The following is a 25,231-nucleotide window of genomic DNA, read 5'->3' on the forward strand; positions in this document are numbered from 1 at the left end:
GTACCCCTGACCTAGTTACATCCAGCCTGGGTTACTGCAATGTTCTACTGTACAAACTACATTTTTACAAGAGTTGTTTGAAGGAGGAAACTGAGTTTTAAGTAGATAAACATGTTTATGTGTTTCTGTGCCTGCTAAACATACACAGGAATACTGTATGTATATAGTATTTAATCCTTTGCATCTGGATGTTATTTTACACATCAGTAGTCAACATGGTTATTCTCACTTCTTTCTTTTTAATGGAATCAAATGCCATGACTACTAAAAAAAGGGTTTTCTAATTTTATGTTATTTATTGCTTCAGAAAGGAAGGGGGCAGAATTTCCTAACATGGTATAAATAACCTGGACATCCGCAGTCAACATACACAAGAGGACCATAAATAAAGTCACCGGAAATCATCATGAATAATTCCTTCACAACTTAATGCCTTTTAATTTAAAAACAGTTACACCTGAGCATAAACATAATATGACACAAAAATATATCCCACCCACATATTGATGCAAAACAGGTTTTCAGGACAAAGTAGAAAACGAATTTGGCAATGCTTTGAGTATAACAAAAACAGAATTCTGCAAAACCTATTGTATTGCTATTGCATTGTTTTAATACTATTAATATTAATGTGCATTAATAATATACATTAAAACTTTTATTTTAAATATCAATATACAAAAATTTGTCTGTTGCATCCCGTAGTGATGGTAGCTGGGATTTACTCATATGATTATTCACTCTCATTTGCAGATGCACATCAGTATGTGAGACTGTTGCAAAGGCTATTCCTCGGTAAACAGTTCTTTTGACTTTACCCATGAAAGTGCTTTTTAAAATTTTAAACAAACTATTCTCGGACCACTTTATCTTGACATGAATAGGCCCAACAAAAACTGATTATTTCAATGGTGTTGAAGATATTTCAATTGAGAAATATTGAGATATTTCAAAGTGTTTTCTATTTGCAAAAATGAAATACTGAAGTCATACTTGGTGCTTTAACTCATATGCGTTTCAGTGGAACATTCAGTACATGTTCTTCTCCTTGGGCTCAGCACACCATGATAAACATGATACCATCATTCCATGATAAACAGTGGAATGTTTTTTCATACTACTTTTTATCCATGAAATCAGCATCCAAAAACAAAATGGAGACTATGCTTTGGGAGAGTCCAGCTGGAAAGCATCATTTGAAGTTCCACTTGAACTTGCAGTTTTGACAGCTCTTTTCTTCCTCTTCTTCATCATGCTTTTCTTAGGTTCATCCTCAACATCATTAGATGGAAAGTTGTCAATTGCATTACCCTTGCATTCTGTGGCTTCCGCCTGCTCCATTTGTATGCCTTTCTTCTTTGTCTTCCTCTTTCCACTCCTATGGGGAAAGTAGAATAAAAGTGTTAGAAATTTGTCAGACTACAACTATTTAGACTGTGCTTCTTCCCAAGCACTGGCCTTTAGATTCCATTTCTGAGGCTGCTGTGGGCTGATCTCATGATGCTGGGACACACCAAAACTGTGTCTAAAGGAAACATTGATCCTCAAGACAAGTACGCTGAAAGTGGGTGAACACTTTGAACTAACCCTTTGACAATTTGTTGGTTGATCTTTCAGAAGAAATCCAGGGAGGGAGATGCTAAGAGAATAATTTTCATATTTTCAGAGGAAAAGATCAAGAATTCACAGATGCAACTCTGATTGGTAAAACCCCATAGTAGCCTAGACAGTGCAATTTAACCTTGTTAGTATACTACAAAGATCTGCATATCCTAGTTTGCCCAGCATTACTAACTAGCAGCGGAGTAGGGAAAAAATGTAGAGGGCAAGAAATCAGTGAGCATTTCAGGAAAGAAACTACCAGTGTAAGTGGATGCTGGATTGTGACTGAGTGCTCAATGATCCCTTGCCCTCAAGTTTCCCTCTTTCCCCATCTCCTTATCCTCCTGTGTAGTATTGTAGATTGGCTCTGTTCTGCTTAGTATTCTTTTAGTATTCTTTTAGCCTAAACTTAAGAACTTTTGTTGTAAGGCATATTGCGCTGATTCCTGCAGTAGCCTCCCATATTCTGGTTTCTACATAGTGCATCTAACAAAGCTGTTGAATGTGTGGATCAAATCTTTTATCAGTAGTTCATCCAAAGAAAGGAAACACACCGTAATGGATTAATGACACAATAAATTTCTTAGAACATTTGGAATATGACTGTCAATTGTGATACAAACCATTGTTTAAATTTTCTTTAACTTCTCTGAACCATTTAGTTTCAAGAGCTGCATTAAAATCACTACTTTTTTTTAAAAAAAAACTACTTCTAAGCAATGGAACAAACTAAGCAGGCTGCTTTGCACAAATGGTTGCTTACTGTGTAGTCAGGTAGTCTGTGTCATTCTCTGAAATAAATCTTTGGTCTCCTGACTTATTGAAGTATGCTGATATCTGCAAAATAGGAAAACATTAATCAGTAAAGGAGAAAGGGGGGGGGAGAGAAGAAAACGGGGTCAACACGTGTATGACAAAAAACCCACGGGCTTCCTGAATGAGGGTAGAATATACCTCGCTTCAGAAAGAAGATCCCTCACCCATGAAATTCTCACCCTTTGTGGTTTAAAAGGAGGAAACAGTTCCACAGCTTTTAAACCCCCTTGAAATGTTCAGGTGTGTTTAGCAAAAACATACACATACATTCTCACACACAAGTAATGAATCTGTGCTTGAATGAGTCTTCAACGGGGACTGCATTTGTTTTTAAATGTTATTGACAATGTAATGACTATTGACATCAGTTTTCACTCAGAGGGGAGATTTGTAAAAATCCCAAAATTACTCGTGTGCATTGATTATTTTAAAATATCAGCTAAATTCAATGTCAGAAGATTTTAAAAATATGGTAGTTAAAGCCAGAGATTAATAAGCATACAAACTGCCACATACCATTTCCAAATGTTACTGTTGTACAGTAGTATTGTTTTTTAAAAAACAACAGGGTATGTTCAATGTAATGAGCACCTACATATTCTATCTTAGTGCTATGATGGAGATCAATTACAGATCACTATTGTCTAGATCCAAAATTAGATCTAGTAACATCAGAATCTAGTTTAGGACTGGAATTTTTAAAGGATTGTCGCCTCCATTTGAGCCTGCCCAACCACTTTGTCTATCCCTCTGCCATCAGAAATATGGTGGTTCAGTAGCAAGACAAATCCTTTCTAGTTGTAGCACCCAATATCTGGTGAGTCTCTCAAGGGAGGCCCTGGTCCCCAGTGCCCTTTGGTTTCAGATAGGTAGAGCAGACAGATTTATACTTTTTTTTTTTGCAGAGTACAACCTTTAAGTTGTTAAAAAAATCCTGCTACTTTCTTTAGCTTAAGTCCTTTTATATATTATTGTGTTTGTCTTTATTGTAATTTGCCTTTAATAGTTAGTTAGAAACAGAAATGCTAATAGTGCTATTATTATAATGGTAATTTTGCTCTATCGTAATAGGTAAGGAGGTAAATGAGCCCTGGACAGTTAAGTCCAGTCAAAGGCGACTTTGGGGTGCAGCACCGAGGGAGCCAACGTTTGTTCTCTATGACACCAAAGGCAGACAACTTGCATGGTTTCTAACTATCTCATTCCATATAAATATAGTGGAAAATGAACAAGTGTGGCTCAATGAATCTGATGCTGGACTTAAGAGATTTAGGCTCAAACAAAACTATTAATGGGATATGTATGCAGTGAATACTTTTTACTTTTACTTTGCATTTTCTGACATATGATGGTGTGGATATTTTGAAATGGTGCAACTGCAAAATTGTACCTCTCATGCGTTCATTAGACTCCATATATATCTGTCTTTATCTGTATCTATTTATATGGAAATTTCAGAAAATAACGGCAAAACCGCTGTCCATGCTGTATCAAAACTGCCATTATGAAATACCCTTATGAAACACTACACAATCCAGAGAGCTTCTTTAGGTGTGGCCATGAGACTTTCGAATTTGTTTGTGTGTTTTTTAAACAGCAGCTTCTCATGTGCTTCACAAACTCCTCCAGGTTTCAAAAACTCCTCCAGGTTTCAAATCGCCCCTAAGTTGCCAGCTGGTGTGGAAGTGGGGTTGTGGGCAGGTGCAGCTCACTGTGGGATTCTATGGGCTTTGAGTTATGGCTGCACACAAACATATATGTTCATTTTTAGCCATGTTAATGATTCTGCTTGATCTCTGTAAAATACAGTGCTAAATATTTGATTGAAGTTACTCTCAGAATTCAGGTTAGGGTAACATTTGATATGACCTGCCATGTGAATTCTTGAGTAATAATAATAATATAATAACAATTTATTATTTATACCCCGCCCATCTGGCCGGGTCTCCCCAGCCACTCTGGGCGGCCTCCAACAGAAGAATAAAACACAATAATCTACTAAACATTAAAAGCCTCCCTGAACAGGGCTGCCTTCAGATGTCTTCTAAAAGTCTGGTAGTTGTCTTCCTTTTTGACATCTGTTGGGAGGGGGTTCCACAGGGTAGGCGCCACCACCGAGAAGGCCCTCTGCCTGGATCCCTGCAACTTGGCTTCTCGCAACGAGGGAACCGCCAGAAGGCCCTCGGTGCTGGACCTCAGTGTCCGGGCAGAATGATGGAGGTGGAGACGCTCCTTCAGGTATACTGGACCGAGGCCATTTAGGGCTTTAAAGGTACAATTTTTTCTTTTTGCTGATGTAGGATAGCTAATTAATACAAAATCTTTAAGTGCACATGCACACACAAATTTATCTAGAAAAAAATCTGAACTTTTAAGTGTGTTGACTCTAAAATAAATAAATGAACAACTGGTGAGCACAATTATATGGTTCCATCTTCCTGAGCAGCTGGTGTTTATTGAAGTTGCCCCAGTTATGTCTAACTTAAATCAGTTCTTCCAATGGCAAATGTTTATGCCCACCAAAGATTCCGGTGCACAGTCCTTGCACTAGGCACTCACTGCACAGGGCTCTGGATCCCGAATGTAACATACTCCTGATTGACATAACAACCATCTATCATGAAGCTGCAATTAGAAAGGAATATAAACCATTTGGAATCTTCACTTTACATTGGTACCTCGGGTTACAGACACTTCAGGTTACAGACGCTTCAGGTTACAGATTCCGCTAACCCAGAAATAGTACCGGTACCTCGGGTTAAGAACTTTGCTTCAGGATGAGAACAGAAATCATGCGGCGGCAGCGGGAGGCCCTGTCAGCTAAATTGGTACCTCAGGTTAAGAACGGTTTCAGGTTAAGAACGGACCTCCAGAACAAATTAAGTTCTTAACCCGAGGTACCACTGTATTAGCATTTCTGGATATGTTTACTGCTAAATCAAGCTAAACAATTTGTAGCAACAATTTAACTTAGTTAAATTTCACCTCTCTCTTTCTGCCAAATGAAATGTTTCCCAACATGTACGGATTGTATTTTGTAGGCATAAAAACCTCCAGGCTTCCACTGTTTGAGAAATGCTGAATTCATGCAAGTCCATGCATTAAAATTAACATATGCTGGAAGCACTTGGCAATTAACCTGTTATCACAAGAAATGGTAAATGCAATCCCATCTTGCATAATTATGCCATATGCCCTTTTCTGCAAACAGTTACCCCAGGCATAGCTGGTGATGCTGATTCTCCCAGTTCACTGAAAAGAAGAGGAGTAGCATCTTCGGCCAAACCTGAAGATAGTTGTTCTTCATATTGTGCTGAAAATGAATCATAAGTAATTAATTATGACTAACATGGCACTAAAGAGATACTCTAACTTGATCTACAGCATTTTGGGGTCAGCTTCTCCATCTTTATTCAACATACCCATTTCAATAACTCAAGACTATTGATTTTTGTAGTACTTCCCTGGCTGTTGCATATGATACAGAAAGAAGTGCCTGCTGTCTCTCTCCATACATCTGTACTCTCCATCTCTGTACATAATCAATACTGCAACATTTGGAAGGGAGACTACAAAACACAGAGAAAATGAATGGCCAACTGCCTTCGCTCACTGCTATACATTTACCATATGCCTCAGTTCCATCCGTTCATGAGTTCATCATATAGATACCAAACATTTAGAGGTATATGAATAGCAGTTATTGGAAATAATAAAAAATGGGGATTCAATAGATGGACTTTTGCATAGGGTGCCCTCTGGTGTGGAGACTAATTCTAATATCAATGGGTACAGTTCTCAGTAGTATGGACACTTTTGTAAGGAAAAAGACACTAATAGACATGGGATTATGCCCTTGAATGCACTTGTGGTTATCCTCTTTGAGAACCTTTGCTTAATTAAAAAAACCTTAATCATATGATTTTAGTTTTGATTAAACTTCCATATGGGCTAAAACTATATTGAGTTAGTTTTTAGCTAATGCATGCACGATGGGTGAAATTCAATGTCATGCTATTATGAAGGTTCAGTCTTTGCAAACATTTCATCATGTAAAACAGAACAACCCCCCCTGCTCTCCCCCTCCCCCATTCTGGAGGTTCTCCTGATCTCTCCAGAGTTGCTGTTTTTTTTGGGGGGGGGGCCCTGTTGCATAAGTGAAAGTCCTGGCAGAAGGCTTCCACTGACAGGGCTCCATAGGTGACTTTCACCCATTGTATCAGACATCTCCTCCCATGTGAAAAGGCATTCCTTCCTTCACAATATAAAGGGGGGGGGGAGAATGCCTTTTAAAATAGTGCTTGTTATCCCTGATTTTTTTAAAAAAACAGAGCATATATTCTGACCTCAATTTTTAGACAAAACCAAATGTTCAGCAGAGTGCATGCTTTAAACATTTAAGATAGCAGCTTCAACATCTTCCGTTAGAAGGTGATGGCAGTCAGCAAGACAGGGCAACTCTCTGCCTTGAAACCATGTTCACTCTAACAACATTCTACAACGAGGTTAGAGTGAACAATATAAGGTAGTTAAGGTAGTCTCAGTGTGTGGTAGCTCATCACTTTCTTGTTTGTTGGTCAGACTAGTGCATGCTTGTTCAAATTTCACATTTAATCCTACTTTAATTATTTTAATATATCAGATGTATGCTGAACACATCAGCACAGAAACAAATCTTTGATAATCAGTTAAGGCCCCACAAGCAGAAAAATACTAGGGAGAAGCATTATACGTACTTTCGCCAACCACATAATTGGCTGGAAAATAGCCTTGCTGTCCATTCGCCAGACTGCCAAACCACCAGTTATCATTATCTTTGTATAACACTTGGATAATGTCACTGCAATGGATGGTTAGCTCATCTGATCGATGCGCTGTGTAGTCATAAAGAGCCACTACCTAAGAAAGAGATAAGACCACCACAGCTTTATCATAAATGCACCACAGAGACGAAACACCAACATTCACTTCCTCTAATAGAAAAATTGCTGTAACCAAAGCTACACTTGGGTGAGAGCTGAGGCTGTCTCAGGTTTTGGGGCTGGTGGGAACACAGCAGGAGAAGGAAGATAAAGGGGTTGTGGGATTCAAGAAAGAGTTAAGAACATTCAAAGGCACCAAGATTATCTTTAAAAAAAACAACAGCAGCTGCTGGTTCTATAAGCAAATAAAGTTTGATACATTTACTTTCTTAGAATTGTTGTACTACTCTCATAGCCCACTTTATTTGTGAGCTCGTCTGCCTGGCGGTACAAAATAACATATTGGAACGAACACTTGAGATATGGGGCAGTTTTGCTAGAAAGAAACTCTTTCGGAACATTTCGGGAAATGCTGCATCGATGACTTTTCTACTACACTTTAGATGACTTTTAAAAATAATAATTAAATGGTAAAAGTTAGATATTGCTCAGTACAACACTTCATATTATTTACTTACACAGTTTACTGATCTTGCTGTAAAGATGGTTATGGTTACATAAAACAATTGCAAAAATTAGGTAAAAGACTTATTTTGGCAAAGTCGCCTATATGGTGGTGCATTCTGATGAGTTTAGCTCAAATCCATTTGATCTGCATTTTTAAAGGCTGCTGCACACGACAAGCTACTTTGTGCTGTGGGCATCCTTAAATCATAATGCACGGAAACTGTGTGTGTTTAATAATCCACTTACGTGCAGCAACTCAAAACAGAAAACCCCAAAAAACTTTGACCATGTCACTGCAAGCTTGCATTTAGATCAGTTCACAAATGAATTGCCATGGCATGTTGGATATTTTTACACTGCATTAGATCTTATCAAAAATGCCTTTTCCATGTAGAGAAGCCCAGTGTTGGGACATCCAGGACCGGCGCGTCCATGCAGGCGACCTAGGCAGCTGCCTAGGGCGCCGGCCAGCCGGTGCTGAGAGGCTTCAGGCCGCTCTCCAGAGGCACGCGCGTGCCTCCGGAGAGTGGCCTGAAGCCGCTCTACAGCTGACAGGTGCAGTGGAGGCGGCCCCAGGCTCGTGCTCCCCGTGTGAAGCTCCAGAGGCGCGTGGGAGCACGAGCCTGAGGCCACCTCGCTGCGCCTCTCAGCTGTAGAGCGGCTTCAGGCCGCTATCCTGAGGCGCGTGTGTGCCTCCGGAGAGCGGCCTGAAGCTGCTCTTCAGGCTACAGCTGACAGGTGCAGCAAGGTGGCCCCAGGCTTGTGCTCCTGTGCGAAGCTCCGGAGGCGCGCGGGAGCCTGGGACCACCTCCCTGCACCTCTCAACTGTTTTTTCCCCTACTTTTCCCCTACTTTTTATTTTTTTATTTTTCATTTTTCTATTTTTAGTTTATTTATTTATTTATTTAAAGGGGGGGCAGAAGGTGATCTCGCATAGGGCACAAAAAACCCTAGCACCGGCCCTGGGGACATCACCACAAACCCATTTTTATTTAGGTGACTTCTTGATGGCATTGCAATAACAGGCTTCTTTGGGTGAAGTGTGCAATCTCACCAATGGTGTAATAAAAAGCAGCCATTATGTGATGGTTCCTCATGAGTGGCTGTGGGAAGACAGAACTGTTCTTGCTCACGGATAACCCTTTGCCACTACCGAGAACATCTGTATTGTTAGAGGAAACTAGATAGCAAAAAACAATGAAGGTGGAACTTATGACATAGTACTTGTGGGGATTCCCCCCCCCCCAAAAAAAAAATCTTTCCAAAAGGCAGGATGTCATTACATTAAATAATTGCAAAATATATGATGTTACCTAATCTCTGTTGCAAATATTAATAAATCTTCAGCAATAGCTAGAAAACCTTACAGGGCACCTATGGTAAAAATGAAAATTTGACAAAAGGTTCAATGGAATGCATAATAATAAAGGAACACTATACATGCGCTCTCTGTCACTGGAGTTATTAGAATATAATGCCTAACATCAGTTCATTGTTTTGAAGAAGAGAATCCAGAAGCTTGGTGACAAAAAAAAAGTTTGCTGGTTTGCTCACTTGATGAATAGCTGAGCATTACAGAATTTGTTATATCCAATGGGTGACATTCAACAATTTTGTTCCTTTTGCAGGAGAATGGGGTTTGTGGAAGGGGAGTTGTAGTAGAGCTGTCTCCTTTTGCACACAATGGCTCCTATCCATCCAATGTAACTGATTCTGAAGAAATACTTAAAAGTGTACACCACTGTTTTCATAAGTCCATTTTATATGCAATTGATAATCTGAGTAATCTTGTTTTAAATAGAGCCAATATATTCCTAAAACAAGTGTTGAAGAACTTAAGGTCATTTTAGAAGCACTTATTACATTTGCTGAGATGAAAAATCAACACACAATAGAGAAAATCGATTTTAAAAGTTGCTTGGCACTTACTGTTTCTTGGACAGAGACTGAACCGGAACTAGTGTCTCCTCTCACATAGGGTGTTGCTGGAAACTCAGCATTCTGAAAGAAATTATTTAACAGGAATAAATTGCATTAATGTGGGTGGAGAATGGTGTAAAGTTGTGGCCTGTCTGCCCCTTCCAAACCCTGCTGGCTTCTGCTGCCCAGGGTGAGAGGTGTGGACTAGCCACAGTTATGGCCTGCTCTGATTGTTTCCAATGGAGGGAAGAGGAATTAGTTAGCAAGCTTCAGGCCGGCATGGAGGGGGTAGGGCAATACTGGAGTCTCCAAGGCATTTGATGACTGGAAGATCTCAGCAACCTTGAAATTATTACCTGTAAGGGTATGTGACTGTTTTACAGTTTTAAAATCCTTATTTTAAGATGTTTTAAATGGGGCTTAATTTATTTTTAATTCCTTTCTGTTATCGCTTTAGTGTTTGCCACTCTGGGGTTCTCAGGGAGGAAGGGTAGGATATAAATGAAATAAAAAAATATAATTTGGGAATACTAGATCTCAGTTAGGTAAAATAGATGTGATGGTGTCCAATCTCTGCTCCAACCTGCACCCATAGTAAATGCAGTGGGGGTGGTTTGATCAGCAAAAGATGAGGGAAACAAGGGGTCCTGAATCAATCCCCTTGTTCATGCCTTGCCACCCTGCAGCCATAAAAGCATATTACCCTTGGCCGGGCTTTAATACTAGAAAGTGAACCTTTTGGGGAGGGGCGGGGAAAGACACTTGTTGAAAGAAGCTGAAGGAAGGTAAGCTACATCCTGCAAGGAAGAGGAAGTTTTGTGCTCCTCACCCATGCACCCCTTTTGCTGTTCAAACGAAGCCTTTCAGTCTTTCTAATGAACTGCGGCTGATCCAGGTTTAAACACACAAATCAGGCCTGGTTTGGCTCTTACAGCAGAGAACCAGTGGATTTACCTAATTGTCATTTCTCAGTGCAGCCATCCAGAAAAGGCAAGTTTGAGCCTATTCTTGGCTCTTCATTCCTTGATATGAGCATTTGTAGAGTAGCAACACTGTCAAGGCAGTGAGTTTTACCCGAAGGGAAGGAGTGGCTCTTGTTACTCGGTGATGAGTCATGGTGATGATGATGATTACTATTCTCATTATAATTCTTTTCAAAAAGATATTTATGAGTTCTCCAAAGGCCCCATCAAACTTCCTTGAGCTGAGGTAAGCTTTAGGAAATAATAGATTAAAAACCTCAGCATGCCCAGGGATATTTTGAATGCTTCCAGATGTTGTATTAAAGTTTTATTAATATGTGGATGGATACAAAGTGCTTCCACCTAAAGAAATAAGTGTTTTACTTTTCAATTGTTGGAATTGGGATAAGAAATAACCTTCATTTAAGGACTTAACGGTGATTAGTGTATCATTTCTACTTCTTAATTTCACAAAACCTAGCCATGGAAGGCATCTAGAGACAACTTGGTAAACTGAAAAATCAGCAAATAAGGAACAATGATGACTGGATAGTAAGCATGTCACTAAATTTAGCTCAGGATTTCCTAAGGTCTGTGGACTTAAGGCTTACAAACTTAAGAAATACTCAAATGCACAAATGGCCATTTTAAACCCTTCTTCATAGTGGCTGTCTCCATATGGAAGGTTTGCTTGCACCAGTTTACCACACAGAGAAATGGATTCAGGGTTACCACATTTTCATTGGCTCCTCTGCCATTAAACACAGGCCAGCATGTAGAGATGGCAACAAGAGTGTGCAACACAGCACCATTATGATAGGCATATATACCCCTATTTACAAGGTAATATAGATGTCTCCATGTTATAGGCAGTCTAGACATCTAAAATCAGGGCAACCTAAGACCCACGGGCCACAAGCAGCTCACGGGGGCCACAGGCCACCCCCAAACCAAGCTGCCCGCTCAGCGAGTCCCTGCGCGCTGCACTAAACCGGCACAGCGCGGCGCGGGGACTCGCTTCCATGGCACTAGAAATCTCGTCTGCACATGTGCAGATGCCAGAAATTTCATCTGCACAGCCGCAGATGCCGGAAATCGTGGGCATGCATGCTCACATGTGCGAGCAATCTGGCCTACAGAGGGTTCTCCACTGGAGTGAACCAGCCCAGCTGAGGTAAACCTTGCCGACCCCTGTCTAAAATAGAAGTTTGAGCAGATGTCATATAGAAGCTGTCTGAATTCCTGGAGAACCACTTCATCACTGTAGACCAGGCATCTCCGAACTGCGGCCCTCCAGATGTTTTGGCCTACAACTCCCATGATCCCTAGCTAAGAGGACCAGTGGTCAGGGATGATGGGAATTGTAGTCTAAAACATCTGGAGGGCCGAAGTTTGGGGATGCCTGCTGTAGACCATGAACTGGGAACTGATGGCCCTCTGGATGTTGCTTAGACTGCACCTCCCATCCACCCTGATCATTGAGCAGATTGGCTGTGGCTCATTGAGTTGGAGTTCAGCAACATTTACATCAACTATTATTTGTGTTACTGAAGCCATTACAAAAAAAAATACATAAAACAGAATACATTACATAGTTAAAATGATAATTTAAACCAGACATTCTGTCAGATAAATTCTTCAGGGGAGCAAACTCTTAACTTATCCCCACAAACTAATGGCAAGGATAGGCACTCTGGTCCTTCATTGAACAGAGACCAGCTTCCAGATGGAGAATGGAAGACTCGGTTGCCTTGAGGAGCTCAAAAATAGAACAAATATATTTATTCTGGGATATTTCCAGATTCTTTTGTTGAAGAGATTCTCTATTGTGCTATATTTTACTCATTTCACTCTTTTATAAAGTCTCTGCTTTGAAGCTTGTTCTAGCCCCCTTTAGTATTACTTTTAGTCATGAAGTGCAGGTAAGAGATTGTAAACAAACAAACAAACAAACAAACATGTTGGTAGTGAAGCTGCACATGGAATTTTACTTTATTGCAAATGTGTAACAGGTTGTTTAATTTCCAGGACTTTATATTAAAAAATTATCACAGCAAATTATGAATGTTGTGCAACTTTAAATCTCAAAGATAAACTTCATTAAGGATACAATTTTTTTTTTTACTGCTCTAATCCCTACCTACCGCGGGGCTTGTTTGTTTCCCATATTAGCTTAAAATATACAGAAGAATCCACAGACATTTTGAACTATTTGGATAGTGTCAGATTTAAATTTCAGAGTGGGCATGGAACATGTTGAGAACCACTGAACTCTACATCTCCACCCTAATTCAGTACTTTCCTTTGGATGTGGAGCAAAAGTTTCCCATACATCCTGAGAAGCAGGGAATGGCTGTGAACATATCCTTTTGTAAATTTCACGCTTCCCCTCAAAATTAAGCTGAATGAGGAAGACTGAATAGCACTGGACAAGCTGGTATACTTTTGGTTACATGCACAGGGTTCTTGAACAGCATGGTGAAAATGTAACTACAGTATGCTGTAATTTTTAGGTTCTCTCTGCTTCTTGTAGAAACTGATCAAAGACAAAGGAGCAACTGTGTTAAAATCTTACAGAATAAGTAACTCCTGTAAAAAGTAACCAAACTACTGTCATGTGTTGGTCTTTCTACGGCATAGAATAGATCATTAAATTACTGCTGGTGCTACTACTGTTGCTTTCCTGGGTTTTCAGAAGACTATGATCCTGATTTGATTATAGTCCTTTAAGCATTTAATGAGCATGGGAATCTATAATCTCCCTAGAGGAAAAGCTGTGCCAGGATGCACTTTACTGAGTCCTGCAATGTACAAACACAAAAAAGAAACGCAAACACAGCTGCTTCGACAAAGCCTACAGGGATTTTTAAAAAGGGATGAATTGTAAAGTAGGTGACATAATTCAACTGCTAAGATTATTCAAACACACTCCAAAACTATTTTGATCCATTTCTCTTTAATCAGAAACATTTCACTTTAAACTGTAAAGGATGTCAATTTACATACTGTTAGAAGTTTTCTACCAGCACCATAAAAAAGTTAACGAATACCATAATGAATTTCCCATCTTTACTTTTCCCTCTTTGGTTTCAGTCATTCTGGGCTGGTATATCTGAAAGTAATTCTCACTCAGGAATTTGTGAGCCAATGTAGCCAGAAAATTAGTTTCTGCACTAATTGAGGGGAAAAACAGCTTATAGATTTATCCATGGGCACAATAAGCTTGGAAAACCAGTAAACAAAAGCTTTTTTAAAAAATCATCTCCAATCCAGAGCCTCTGTTGAGCATGATGAGAGGTCCCTAGTGCACTCTGGGTGAGATGTTTGCCCACATTAGAGGAAAAGATGTGCTTTAAGATGGGGAGGAGCAAAGCTGTTCCCCGGGTCTGAAATGAATTGGTGGGGAGGGCACTCCGGTTATGTAATTGCTGTAATTAAGTGCTGCCTTATTTATGCTACTGGCACTTTGTGAAGGAGGGAACAGAAGAAGGTGGGGGACAAAGTATGATGTCTATTCTGCAAGACTCACAGCTGGAAAGGAAGCATCTTAATCTTAGTCATGATCTTTAGATATGGGTAACAAAGGAGTTAATAACCCAACACAATTTAACTCTTATCCCATACAAAAAAAATGGTCAGTGTGTTTGTGTGTGTATTATATATATATATATATATATATATATATATATATATATATATATATATATAAAGAGATAAGTATGGGAAACCTTTGGGAGACCAATTGGTTAAAATGAGGTGATCTTGTTTAACAATAACCTCCCTGCTAACAACTCTGGTTCTTTATTATTTTAAAGTAAGTAAAACCCAAAGTACAACTGAGATTTCAGTCTACACATTACAAAAGTGGCAACAATGCTGCTTAATATAAGACAATCAATGAGCAAAAGTTCAATTAGAGTCAATCTCTCTGTCTGTCTCAATTGAAAGTACAAAGAATTAGCATACAAGTTCAGGTCCTGTTGTGTCCACTTTTCCTTATTCTCCACAACTATGTATCTAAAGACATCCTAAGGATAGAGAGTTGAGATCTTGGCATACCTAATTGCAATGAGTTTTACAAGCATAGTACACAAAGCTGATATTGGATCTTTTGTTCAGAGAGCAACTGCGGGAGCCAGAAAGCCTACATGGACAATGATTCTGTGGAAGGCAGGTCTTTTATTACTGAACGGAAGGATAAGAAAGCTCCTGTACAATGATAACTTTTGAAGAAGGATTTTAAAAAGTTTTTTTTATAAATGTTATATGCAAAAAGAAAAAGCAATACTGAGCTGCTTACCGTGTGTAGTCCAGCTGACGGGCTTCGGCAAAAAGGATTTCCTACTGGGATGAAGCTCCCTATGAAAAGACAAAGCTGTGAAATTTTTGCTTGTTATCCCCTTTCAGTCTAATAAATCATTTTATTTTTATATATTTTTCAAAAAAACCATGATGATGGTAAGACAGTTCACAAAAACCTGAATAAAAAAGCAGCAGCTGCTTTCAGTCCCAGCTATGCATCTTTCAGTCAGGAACAGTTGGAGAGTTTATCTAACTAACAGACCTGACACAAGGTTAGCTAATCCAATATTTCCATTCAAATGATTTGGAAAGATACTGCAAGCAATGACCACATACCACCTTGCACTCAGAACTGACACTATTATTTAAAACCAGCACTGTCTTTCCCAGCCATTGAATCTTTGAGTCATGCATACAAAGTTTTCCCCCCACCAGAAGTGATCACAACACCTCTGCATTGAACTACTCATTTTATCTGAAAGAATAGGTATAAGCTATTCAGTGTATTCTCTTTGATCATATGACTTCCTGGCAACACACATCTTGCTGTTTATTTTATTCCAGCTCACTACAGTATATTTTTAAAAGGGTTTATTTGTCATTTTTGGGTCTTTTTGCATGTATTATTAGAATGACTACCAAGCTCACACTAATCTTTTCAATATGTATGGCTTCATCTTTTTTTCTTTTTGTAGATGGTATGTGCATAGCTCTAAGGAAGGAAACATCTTTAAAGAAACATTTTTTTTTCAAAAACAAGGAAGATAATCCCTATACTATCTCCCTTCTGCAAATTCTAGTGAAGTTTGGTGAAGAAGTTAAGAGTGCTGGCCTAGAACAGGGATGGGAAATGGGACCAGCTGGTGGGTCGGATCCTGATGTCCCCAACTTCCCTGTCAGTCATCTGGCACCCACCTATCAATCATCTGAAATCAGGTAAAGTGCTTTCCTTTTTCCATGTGGTTTGAAATGAAACTGTGTGGGCAAAGGTACCGATGAGCCATTCCCCACATCTGATACAAGGTGGGCATGGCTTGGGGGAAGCATTTGGACTAATTCTATATGAAACCACTGGGAAATGTCATCCAGAGATTTGGAGCACAGTGGCATCAGTCTTCTGATAAGCAGAGACAAGTCTTTCAGGACTTGCAGTGAGATGGGAGTATGTAGCCCTTCAGATATCTAGAGCCCAAAGTATTTAAGGGGTTTCCTCCAGTCTCGCCCCTGTGTCCACAAACTGGCACATGAGGCAAATCTGCTCTTATTGAAGGACTATTCAAGGATGTTGGCACCTATCACTTCATACCCTTCTTTCAACATATTATGGCTTTTTTCATGACGGTCATTTAATCAGAAAAGATTACCAGCTTTTCAGCAGGAGGAAAGCTTGCATATGGTTGAACTGTTATCACATGTAGGGCTTACATTAAGTTGTCATTACAGAAGAAGAAAAAACAAAACAGATTGGATCCAAGAAGAGGTGACCAAAACTAACCCTTCTGTTAGCAACACACACCAGAATGACAACGCTGCACCTCATTCACCCAAATGTGTGTTATGGTGATAACCAGAAATTCAGTAACTGTCAACGTGTACACACACACACACACACACACACACACACACTGTTCAGTTAAGTGCTCTGGGTGATACCTGCTCATCAGTTCCCTGGATTCTCAACTAATGGCTGAAATTATTCAGGTGCACTGGCACATATCCATGGGAAAGCTTGCACAACCTCCACCTGCACTTTGCCAGCCCTTAAGCCAGTGGTATTAGTCACACTCATAATAAATTTCCTCACAAATATTTGAACACTGGAAGATATTTATATATGTAATTAGATGGCACCACCTCAAAGAGCCAGCTTGCCCACAATCTTGCAAACACTTCTCCTGTGAGCGGAAAAAACTTCATTCTTAATAGGTTTATGTGTGCTCCAGTTACCCAGTTTTCTCCTCTGTCACATCTTTGCCCTATATAAGCCTAAATAAGAAACATAAATGATTCAGAAAGGACACAAGTCTATTTTAAAGACTATTGTTGAATACTCATATTATTTGGGTCAAAGATAAGAATATAGGAACATAAGAAGAGGCCTGCTCTTCTTATGAGGCCTATTTAGAAGAGGCCCATTTAGTCCTGCATCCTAATCTCACAGTGGCTAACCAGATAACTATAGGAATCCTGCAAGCAATGCAACAATACTCCCCTGCCTTGTGATACCCAGGAACTGGTATCCAGAGACCTGCTGCTCTGATACTGGGGGTAGAACACAGCCATTTTGGCTAGTAGTCATTGATAACCTTCTCCTATTTGTTCTATCCTTTAAAAAATGGCCAACTTCTTTTAAAGCCATCCAGTCTTGTGGGCATCACTACATCTTGTGGGAATGAATTAGATCAACTATGCATTATGCAAATAAGTGCTCCCTTTTGTCTGTCCTCAGTCTTCCAACATTCAGCTCTGGATGGTCTCAAGTCCTATTATCATGAGAACAGAAAACTTCCCCCTTTTCATTTTCTCCACACCATGCATAATTGTGTATGCCTCCCCCAAGCCCCCTTACTAGCCTTTTTTCTAAACTAAAAAGCTGTATCCTTTCTGACTCACCCTGACTGACCCTGCTTATAACACTTACCCCAGCACAGTGTGATGGTTACAGTGACGACAAAATAGTTATGCAGTCACTGTTTCCAAAATATTGCAGGTGGTGTATTTGCAAAAGTCTTGCTTTGACTCTTAACTTTGCCACTGAAGTTCTGTGATAAAAGCTGGAGGCACAAGGCAGAAACTTTATAGCAAGGGGTCATGCACACTCTCAAATGTAGGCACGCAGGACACACACACACACACACACACACATTTCACAAAAGTTATATACCTCTTGGTTGTAAAAGAAACCCCAAACCCTCAAATATACAGAGGTACCTACCCCTCCTCAGTTGATCTGTGCAGATCAGCTAAGTAAGGGGCTTAGTGCACCATCTTTGCTCATCAATTGATTAACTTGATGACTGGGACAGGGGGCAAATTGCATTCCCATCAGGCTGCGGGGCTCCATACACCTCAGCACTGTGTCTATTTAGTTATTTGCTGCTGTTTTGTTTATTTGGTGCGGTCTTGTAGAAAGTGGAAATATTGCCTTGAGGGTTAGGGTTGCCGATCTGGAGCTGTCACTCCTGAATTAAAATACCTGCACAGGGGTGAGGCCAGGTGAAAATAGTTCAGATTTTCAGATTTTAGGCACCAGAAGTTCCCAAGAGTGGAGTATGAACACTCCCCCACTCATAATTAGTTTGGCGCCATTAGATTGTGTAGTAGAGTTTTGTGAAAAATGCAAGGATCTAAGAAAGCTACAATCGCCAGGAATCCTGGCATTCAAGGGCATGCTCAGCAGAAATTTAGCTGAGACCATTCTGAATCAAGCCTGTGAAAATTCACCTGTGGTGGGCAACGTTTTTCAGCCCAAAGGCCACCTCCCCATCTGGGCAGCCTTTTGAGGGCCACATGCCAGTGGTGGGCAGGGCTGGAGGCAAAAGTGTATAGAGAAATGAATGCAAATTTTGCCTTGTACAGTAGGCTTGTTTCTAAACCCACACAGACCTCTTTCTGAGGAGGGTGTGTGGCCTGGGGAAAATTCCAAGGGCCAGATAGAGAGGCCTGGGAGGCTAGTCTATTTAGAGTAAATGAGGCAGTGCGGGGCACCACCTGCAACGAGCGTCCCAGGTGGGCGAGGGGCGATGTCACCCCCCCTCAAGGATGACACCCGGGGCGGACCGCACCTACCGCACCCCCGTCCTCTACCAGTGGCCACCACTGGATTTGCCAACCCTGATTTGCAATGCAAGGAGCAACTAGTCAAGGGAAAACTGAAGCATTGTGTTTCCTTAGCCCAAAGAACCCATTGCCTCTAGTATCGTAAGAGATCTGGCCTTGGTTCTGAAGCCCCTGGAAGAAATATTGGAACAAATAATTCTTAAACCCCTCACTACCCCAATTTCCCAACATCACACACATAATATAACATACACACATTTACGATTTCAGTCACAGAGGCTAGATCTTTTGGTTGATGAATTCAGAGATGTTTTAAAAAACAGAATGCAGAGCTCCCAGCTATAATGAAGAAAAACCTGTTACATCAAATCTAAGAGCAATAAAAGCCAACATTTTAATTAGAGATTAGAATCAAATATATTTAGCATCTGACACACCCATTAAATGATTCCTTAGTAATCTCATAGAAAGGTCCTTGTATTTCCCCCTTACAAATATGAAGATCTCTGTAGAATCACAGGTGCAGAAAAGACCAGGGAATGACTTTTTAGTTCTTTCCCCACAATGTCAGGCAGGTCACACTGTCCCATGAGTCGGACTGCTACAGAGTCCAGTAGAATTCTCCATGCACTCCCACAGAAGAATCTCCAAGTAAATTTATTGGAAGCATATGATGAAATGCTCTCTTAGAGCAGGCCTTGCATTAGAAAAGGATATGAGATAATGAAATTGAGCTAAGGAACATAGCAATTATTTTATGTTTTATTAAATAACAAAAAAGAGGGTGATACTCTAATTTTGGGTGCTAGCAGCCTCACATTTAAGCTAGACAATTTACTACACATAATGGTGGAGGGAATTCAGGCTGTTAACAGTCACCATATTTACCAACACTAATCTGGACGTAAGGATGAATATATGATGCAAAAATTGGTGGTTGAAGTAAGAAGGATCTTGCCTCAGGGCAGTGATTGGAACTGATCTCTGTTGCTCAATTTATGGCTCACATGAGGCCAGCCAAGATTTTCTTATCCACCTATCAAAACTGTCTCTTTCCACACTACACTGTCTTGCACCCAAGATTGAGGGGGTCCAGTGTGTGTGGCGTGTGTGTGACATCATGTGCCCGGCACACATGTGTGACACCACGCACAAACAATGTTGCATCATCAGGAGGAGACCAAGGATGGGGCCCAGTACAATGTGGTTTCAATGGCTGACGGCTCCTCTCTCACGCTCAAGAGGAGCCCATGCCACGCTTGGCTTCACGCTCAGCCTCCTTGGAGCCCACAACATTGAGGGGGCCCGGCCCCCTGCTAACTGATACTGAGGGGGCCAAAGACACCTTGGCCCTATAGAGCTGGCACGCCTGGTCCCAACAAATCTCTCTACTGCCCTTGTTAGCTACTGCTGCTATTCCCATTTTGTGGAATGACAATTAACATACTCGGTATCAATTGAAAACAAGGTGATAAAGCTGGGATGCTGATGGCAACAGGGACTAGGAGGTACAACACAGAATTTGAGGCAGGATAGACAGCCCAGAGGGTATACCTCATCTCCCTGCAATTTGAGTAAAACTACCCTAAATTATCCTTTGTTCCTTTCCCACCCTATAATTTTACTAAAGGGGATATAAGTTACACCTAAGTTTGGGCACCTTGGCTGAACTTCTGACATCATGATAAAAATCAAATCCCTTCATGAAAAATTTGCAATACAAAATATTTTCAGATACTGTCATGGAAGTCTTAGAAGACACACAAGTTAGTAAGCTAAATGAGAACTTTATCTTCTCTCTTTCTTAAACATGAATATAAGAAACTCCTGACTCCACCCAGATATACAGTACCTACGTCAAGAGCAATATTGTGACGAAACAATCTAATACCACTATCCACACAGATACAAGTGCCAGCCAATATAGAAAGTAAAAAATTACCCATTTTGGCATTACTCACTTTGCTCTGTAAATTGCAAGTTGACTAAAAAGCAGGTGCAACGAAGGGAAATAGTCTAAGTGTTCATATTACATTATTCAGAGAAAAAGACTTCCAAGCAACTACTCAGGCAACATTCTGGAAAATGTAAATCAGCTTTGCTTCTGAGGTATTTACTCTGACCACAATAGTCAACACTTGCATATTAACCCCATTTCCCTCCTGATGTAGCACTTTCAGAAAGAAAGGGATGTTCATTTCCAGACAAGCATTCTGAAAACCCAGGTAGCCTTGCAGATTGCCTAAAAATTTAGACCGCAATTTATTCCACTTAATTATAAATTTTAGCAAACAAGGTCAGCGTGAGCAGATTTTAAAAACGATTCCATTTTCACACAGTTGCAAACTGTGTGTGGAGTCCAGGCATGCAATCAACTTCATAACCTATCATAAAGCTGAACAGAATGGTGTGCCTAGTTTTCTGATACCTGATTCCAACATGCAAAGGGCAGTCTCCCCCATGTGTATGCAGGTGTATTAACCTATGAAGCTAACTCTCTGACTGTCTGCTCTAATTAGTAATGGTTCTCTAAGCAGGGGCACCATTTATGTGGGGCTGGGGGGACTGAGCCCCCCCAATTTTCACTGGGGGACGAGGCCCCCTCAATATTACACAGCTGGGTGGGCCCTGTTGGTTCCTCCTGCGGCTGTGCCAGGCTCCATTAGGCAAGCCTGCTGCTGCAGCGGGGCTCATCAGGCCTTTCGGGGGGGGCATGACGGGCCCTGTCGGACTTCCTACCACCACATAACATCACATACACACGACGGGCCCCCGCAATATTGAGTGGAACCCAGCACGCCTGTCTCTAAGGGATTCATGTAGAGATCTGCACAGCATGGCTACTCAAGATCTGTTTAGCTGGATATGCTAAGGATTAAACCAAGAACCTTCTGCAAGTAACTCATGGGGGTCCTGCCCACCGTGTGCGAATTAATGGGGCATTCCATTATTGCAAGAGCCAAATGTGTACAAAGGATAATTCATGGAGCACTGGAATGGGATAATGTGCTCTAGTTAGAGCCAATTCATGCTTCATGCAACACAGTGAGTACACTGGAGTGATATTTTCAGTGGCACATTCCATGAAGCTGTAGTTCACAGTGGTCTCCCAGCTCATTTCCATCATATCTTTCCCCTTCACACTTGTAACATTTTATTTTATGGTTATAAAATATTCAGAAAAATATCCTGACATGAAAAAATCCATGTATCATGATTTAGTATATGTTATTTGTAGTTTGATTACTTGGTCAGATTTTTAAAGCGATTTTGTAGATTATATTGGCTTAACACCAAATTAGTTATTGTGTATGATACTACCATGGGTATTCCAGTTTTGGTGTTTTACAGCTCCTGTTTTGGAACCATGATGTTTGTTGTTCTTACTATTAATAAAAATCATTTTTAAAAAAAGAAAAGAAGATGAAAGCAATAAAACATGGCACCCAAAAAAGCACAGCTATGGAGATGTATAAAAGCAAGCCAAATAGAGAAATCTAGGCCTTTTTAACGAGCCTTCAGGACTTTCCACAGGTCACACCATCCTCAAATGCTTTTGCCTGTCCAAAGCATGTCCTTAGAATGTGCTAATGCTGCTTATTGCCATGGCAAAGCAATATGAAGCCTCCTAGAGGGTACCCGTACATTGTGCTTCATTTTCCTAAGAGGGCTAGAGATTGGCTTTTTTTAAAAAATTGAAAGTTCAGAGCTTGTATATAGTTACTTACAAACCCGTATGTTTTAATATAGCAATCAGTTTTAATATGAATTTTAAATAGAAAAATGTGATTTAAAATCAGTAATTCAAAATAGATCCCTTTTCTTAATTCATGATTTAAACCCACCCCAGTTGTAGTTCTATTTTTAAAGATTTGCTTCTGGTAAGTCATCATAATAAAGCTAAGCTGAATTCTACTCAATCCTTTGCATATAGCTGGCTACCCCCCCCCCCCACAAACCACTTTACCATATAATTAAAAAAATGGCAGGAACACATTTTGGCAAGTAATTTGCACAATACTACGTCATATCTTGATTTTGCAAGCCACAATGATCAATGCCAAGTAGAGAGTAATGGTTGATTTAATCCACACCCTTGTATAATTTGGCTGACAATACTTCCTTTATCCCAAAGGCGCAGCAGTAATTATCCTAACATATACCAATTTTACATATGAGTTATGTTCACTTGATAAAGCTTTGGAATCTTCAAAGTTTTTCAGCTATTGTGCTCAGTATTTTACATTTCCCCAGTTAAATATTTTAATTAACATGCCTAGAAAAAAACATGAAAAAACATGAAAAAAGAACACATAATGGAGGAATCTGTGCGGTCTTGATTTCAATGTAAACAGATTAAGTAAGCCAAAAATAAGGCGTGTTATTTGACATTTGCACTATTACTTTTATAAAATTATCAGTCAACTAGAGGAATCTGCAAAGTCATATTTTTAAAGAAAAAAAATATGGGGGGGGGGAATGGCCAAATTGCTGTCATTAGAGAAATAGCCATATAACGTTATATAAACATGATCTTTAGCACATGTTTAAACATCTTTGTGATTAGAAGACCCCATTTAGAATTTTGTGTTTAAAAACCCAATCAGTTTTGTTAATCTTTTCATAAGGACAAACATGCCCTTTTATAATTTTCTGGTTGGTTCAGATCTCACTTTCTGCTGCACTTCTTTTCTGGAAAGCAAGATTCAGTAGTTTTCCTGGGCATTAGCTGAGTTGCCTTCAGGCAGCTCTAAATTATGCTTAGCTGAACTGAGTCTCGCACGTCCTAAGAAAGAGGAAACATTTCTAGAGGTTAGTTGTTCTGACTGAGGAAATGATCCCATGTGCTTAAATCCTGGAACATGTCCAGATATAGCATAGGACCTGTCCAAAAGTAGTAACTTATTAAAGTTTCAATATACTTGCCAGACCAGTTCCATTGATCAACAGCACTATGCTAGAATAAATAGCTTTAGAACTTCAAATGGGGATTCTCTAATTGTATTCAAAACTAATAGGCAATAATGCTGCCATAGAATCCAAGTATTTTAAATGCAATTTATTTCAGGAATTATCTTTCCCATCCCTCCATCCCTTTCCCTTATCTTCGTTTCATAATATCAAAGTGGAAAGTTTGATGAAGATGTTAACTCAGCATGTGACCACTATGAAAAAGATGAGTTTGATTAAGTATACTTTTATCCCACCCTTATTTGTATAATCCCAGGGTAGATTGGGAAGCACAGTGAGGAATTCAATGTTGCACTCATCTGATCATACCATCAGCAGCGGCATGCAGGGGATGGGGTGGGGAGCCCTGCTGTGGAAGCGGAAGTCCTTATGCAGGGCTTCATTTCCACCGGAAACTGCCTTATACTGAAGCGAGATCATTGGTCCATCTAGCTCAGTACTGCCCACACTGACTGGCAGCGACAGTCCAACCTGGAGATGCAGGGGAATGAAGTTTGGCCCATTTGCATTCAAAGCCAGATGCTCTACCACTGAGCTATGGTCCTTCCCTTATGTTTGAGCTATGGTGAAAGCACAGAGCAATCCAACAATAATGAGAAGACAAAAACATGAATGCAGTCGAGCCATGCTCTTCATTGCAGCCAGACTGCCGCATTTCCCTCTTCCAAAGTCAGTCAGTGGGAGATGAGGAGAAAAATCTAAAACTACACAGAACCAAAGGCGCCAACTCTATAGGGCTGTCTGTTGGGATGGGGCTGAGCACACACACCCCCCCCCCCCATCTTGAGAAGTGGAGGAGGCTGAGCCGATTCTTATGGTGAAATAATCAAATATCCATGTAATAATAATATAAGTCTCAGAGCCAAGTCTACATACTAGAGATTCCTTTCTTCACAGTATATAATTGATGGTGAAAGGTATGAAAAATGAATAATTCTCCTCCACCCCATCTCTATAAAAACAATGCTTATATAGCATGAGCACCATAACAATGGAGCCCGAGAGCAATTAATGGTGTTACAATATCTCCAAAACTGAAGAGATTTTCTTATGGGAAAATCTAAGAACATGCATTATTTTTTATAGTAGATTTTCCTAGAATCCTTATTTTCAGGTCATGTATTTGAAAAGATCAATTAAAATAAGTGTGAGATATTGTTTATATTTCTGGAGTGTCATTCCTTTGACTTAAAGAATGTATTTTGCTTTTTAAAAGGATTATAGACATGAATGCAAAGCTGTGACACGCCAAGGGGTTATGGCTTGAAATTGAGCTGCTGTCAAGATTGCTATCTTTGGCTGCATCTTAAGGGTGTAGAGCAATATCTTGTCTTAGCATGGGAAGCTATACATTATTAACATACTGCACTCTGGGCACCACAGTTTAAGAAGGCTATGGACAGGTTGAAATGTGTGCAGAGGAGGAGGATGAAGATGATCAGGGGTCTG

General features: G+C 40.1%; 1 protein-coding gene across 2 annotated transcripts in view; it reads right to left on the minus strand.

Annotated features, from left to right (window-relative positions):
• Window positions 1-217: 217 nt before the first annotated feature.
• AHI1 (Abelson helper integration site 1) overlaps window positions 218-25,231 on the minus strand; it is a 62,932-nt gene continuing 37,918 nt past the window's right edge. Inside the window, exons 20-25 of one of the 2 annotated variants that reach the window (XM_035108917.2) lie at window positions 15,030-15,088; window positions 9,777-9,848; window positions 7,155-7,317; window positions 5,634-5,731; window positions 2,366-2,439; window positions 218-1,378 (exon numbers count right to left, since the gene is read on the minus strand). In XM_035108917.2, coding sequence (XP_034964808.1) covers window positions 1,162-1,378; window positions 2,366-2,439; window positions 5,634-5,731; window positions 7,155-7,317; window positions 9,777-9,848; window positions 15,030-15,088 — 683 coding nt within the window. In that variant the 3' untranslated portion in view covers window positions 218-1,161. The remainder of the gene's footprint in view (window positions 1,379-2,365; window positions 2,440-5,633; window positions 5,732-7,154; window positions 7,318-9,776; window positions 9,849-15,029; window positions 15,089-25,231) is intronic. The other variant, XM_035108912.2, reaches the window with a different exon arrangement.

This window comes from Zootoca vivipara, chromosome 3 (genome assembly GCF_963506605.1).
Source record: "Zootoca vivipara chromosome 3, rZooViv1.1, whole genome shotgun sequence".
In the NCBI taxonomy this organism is placed as follows: domain Eukaryota; kingdom Metazoa; phylum Chordata; class Lepidosauria; order Squamata; family Lacertidae; genus Zootoca; species Zootoca vivipara.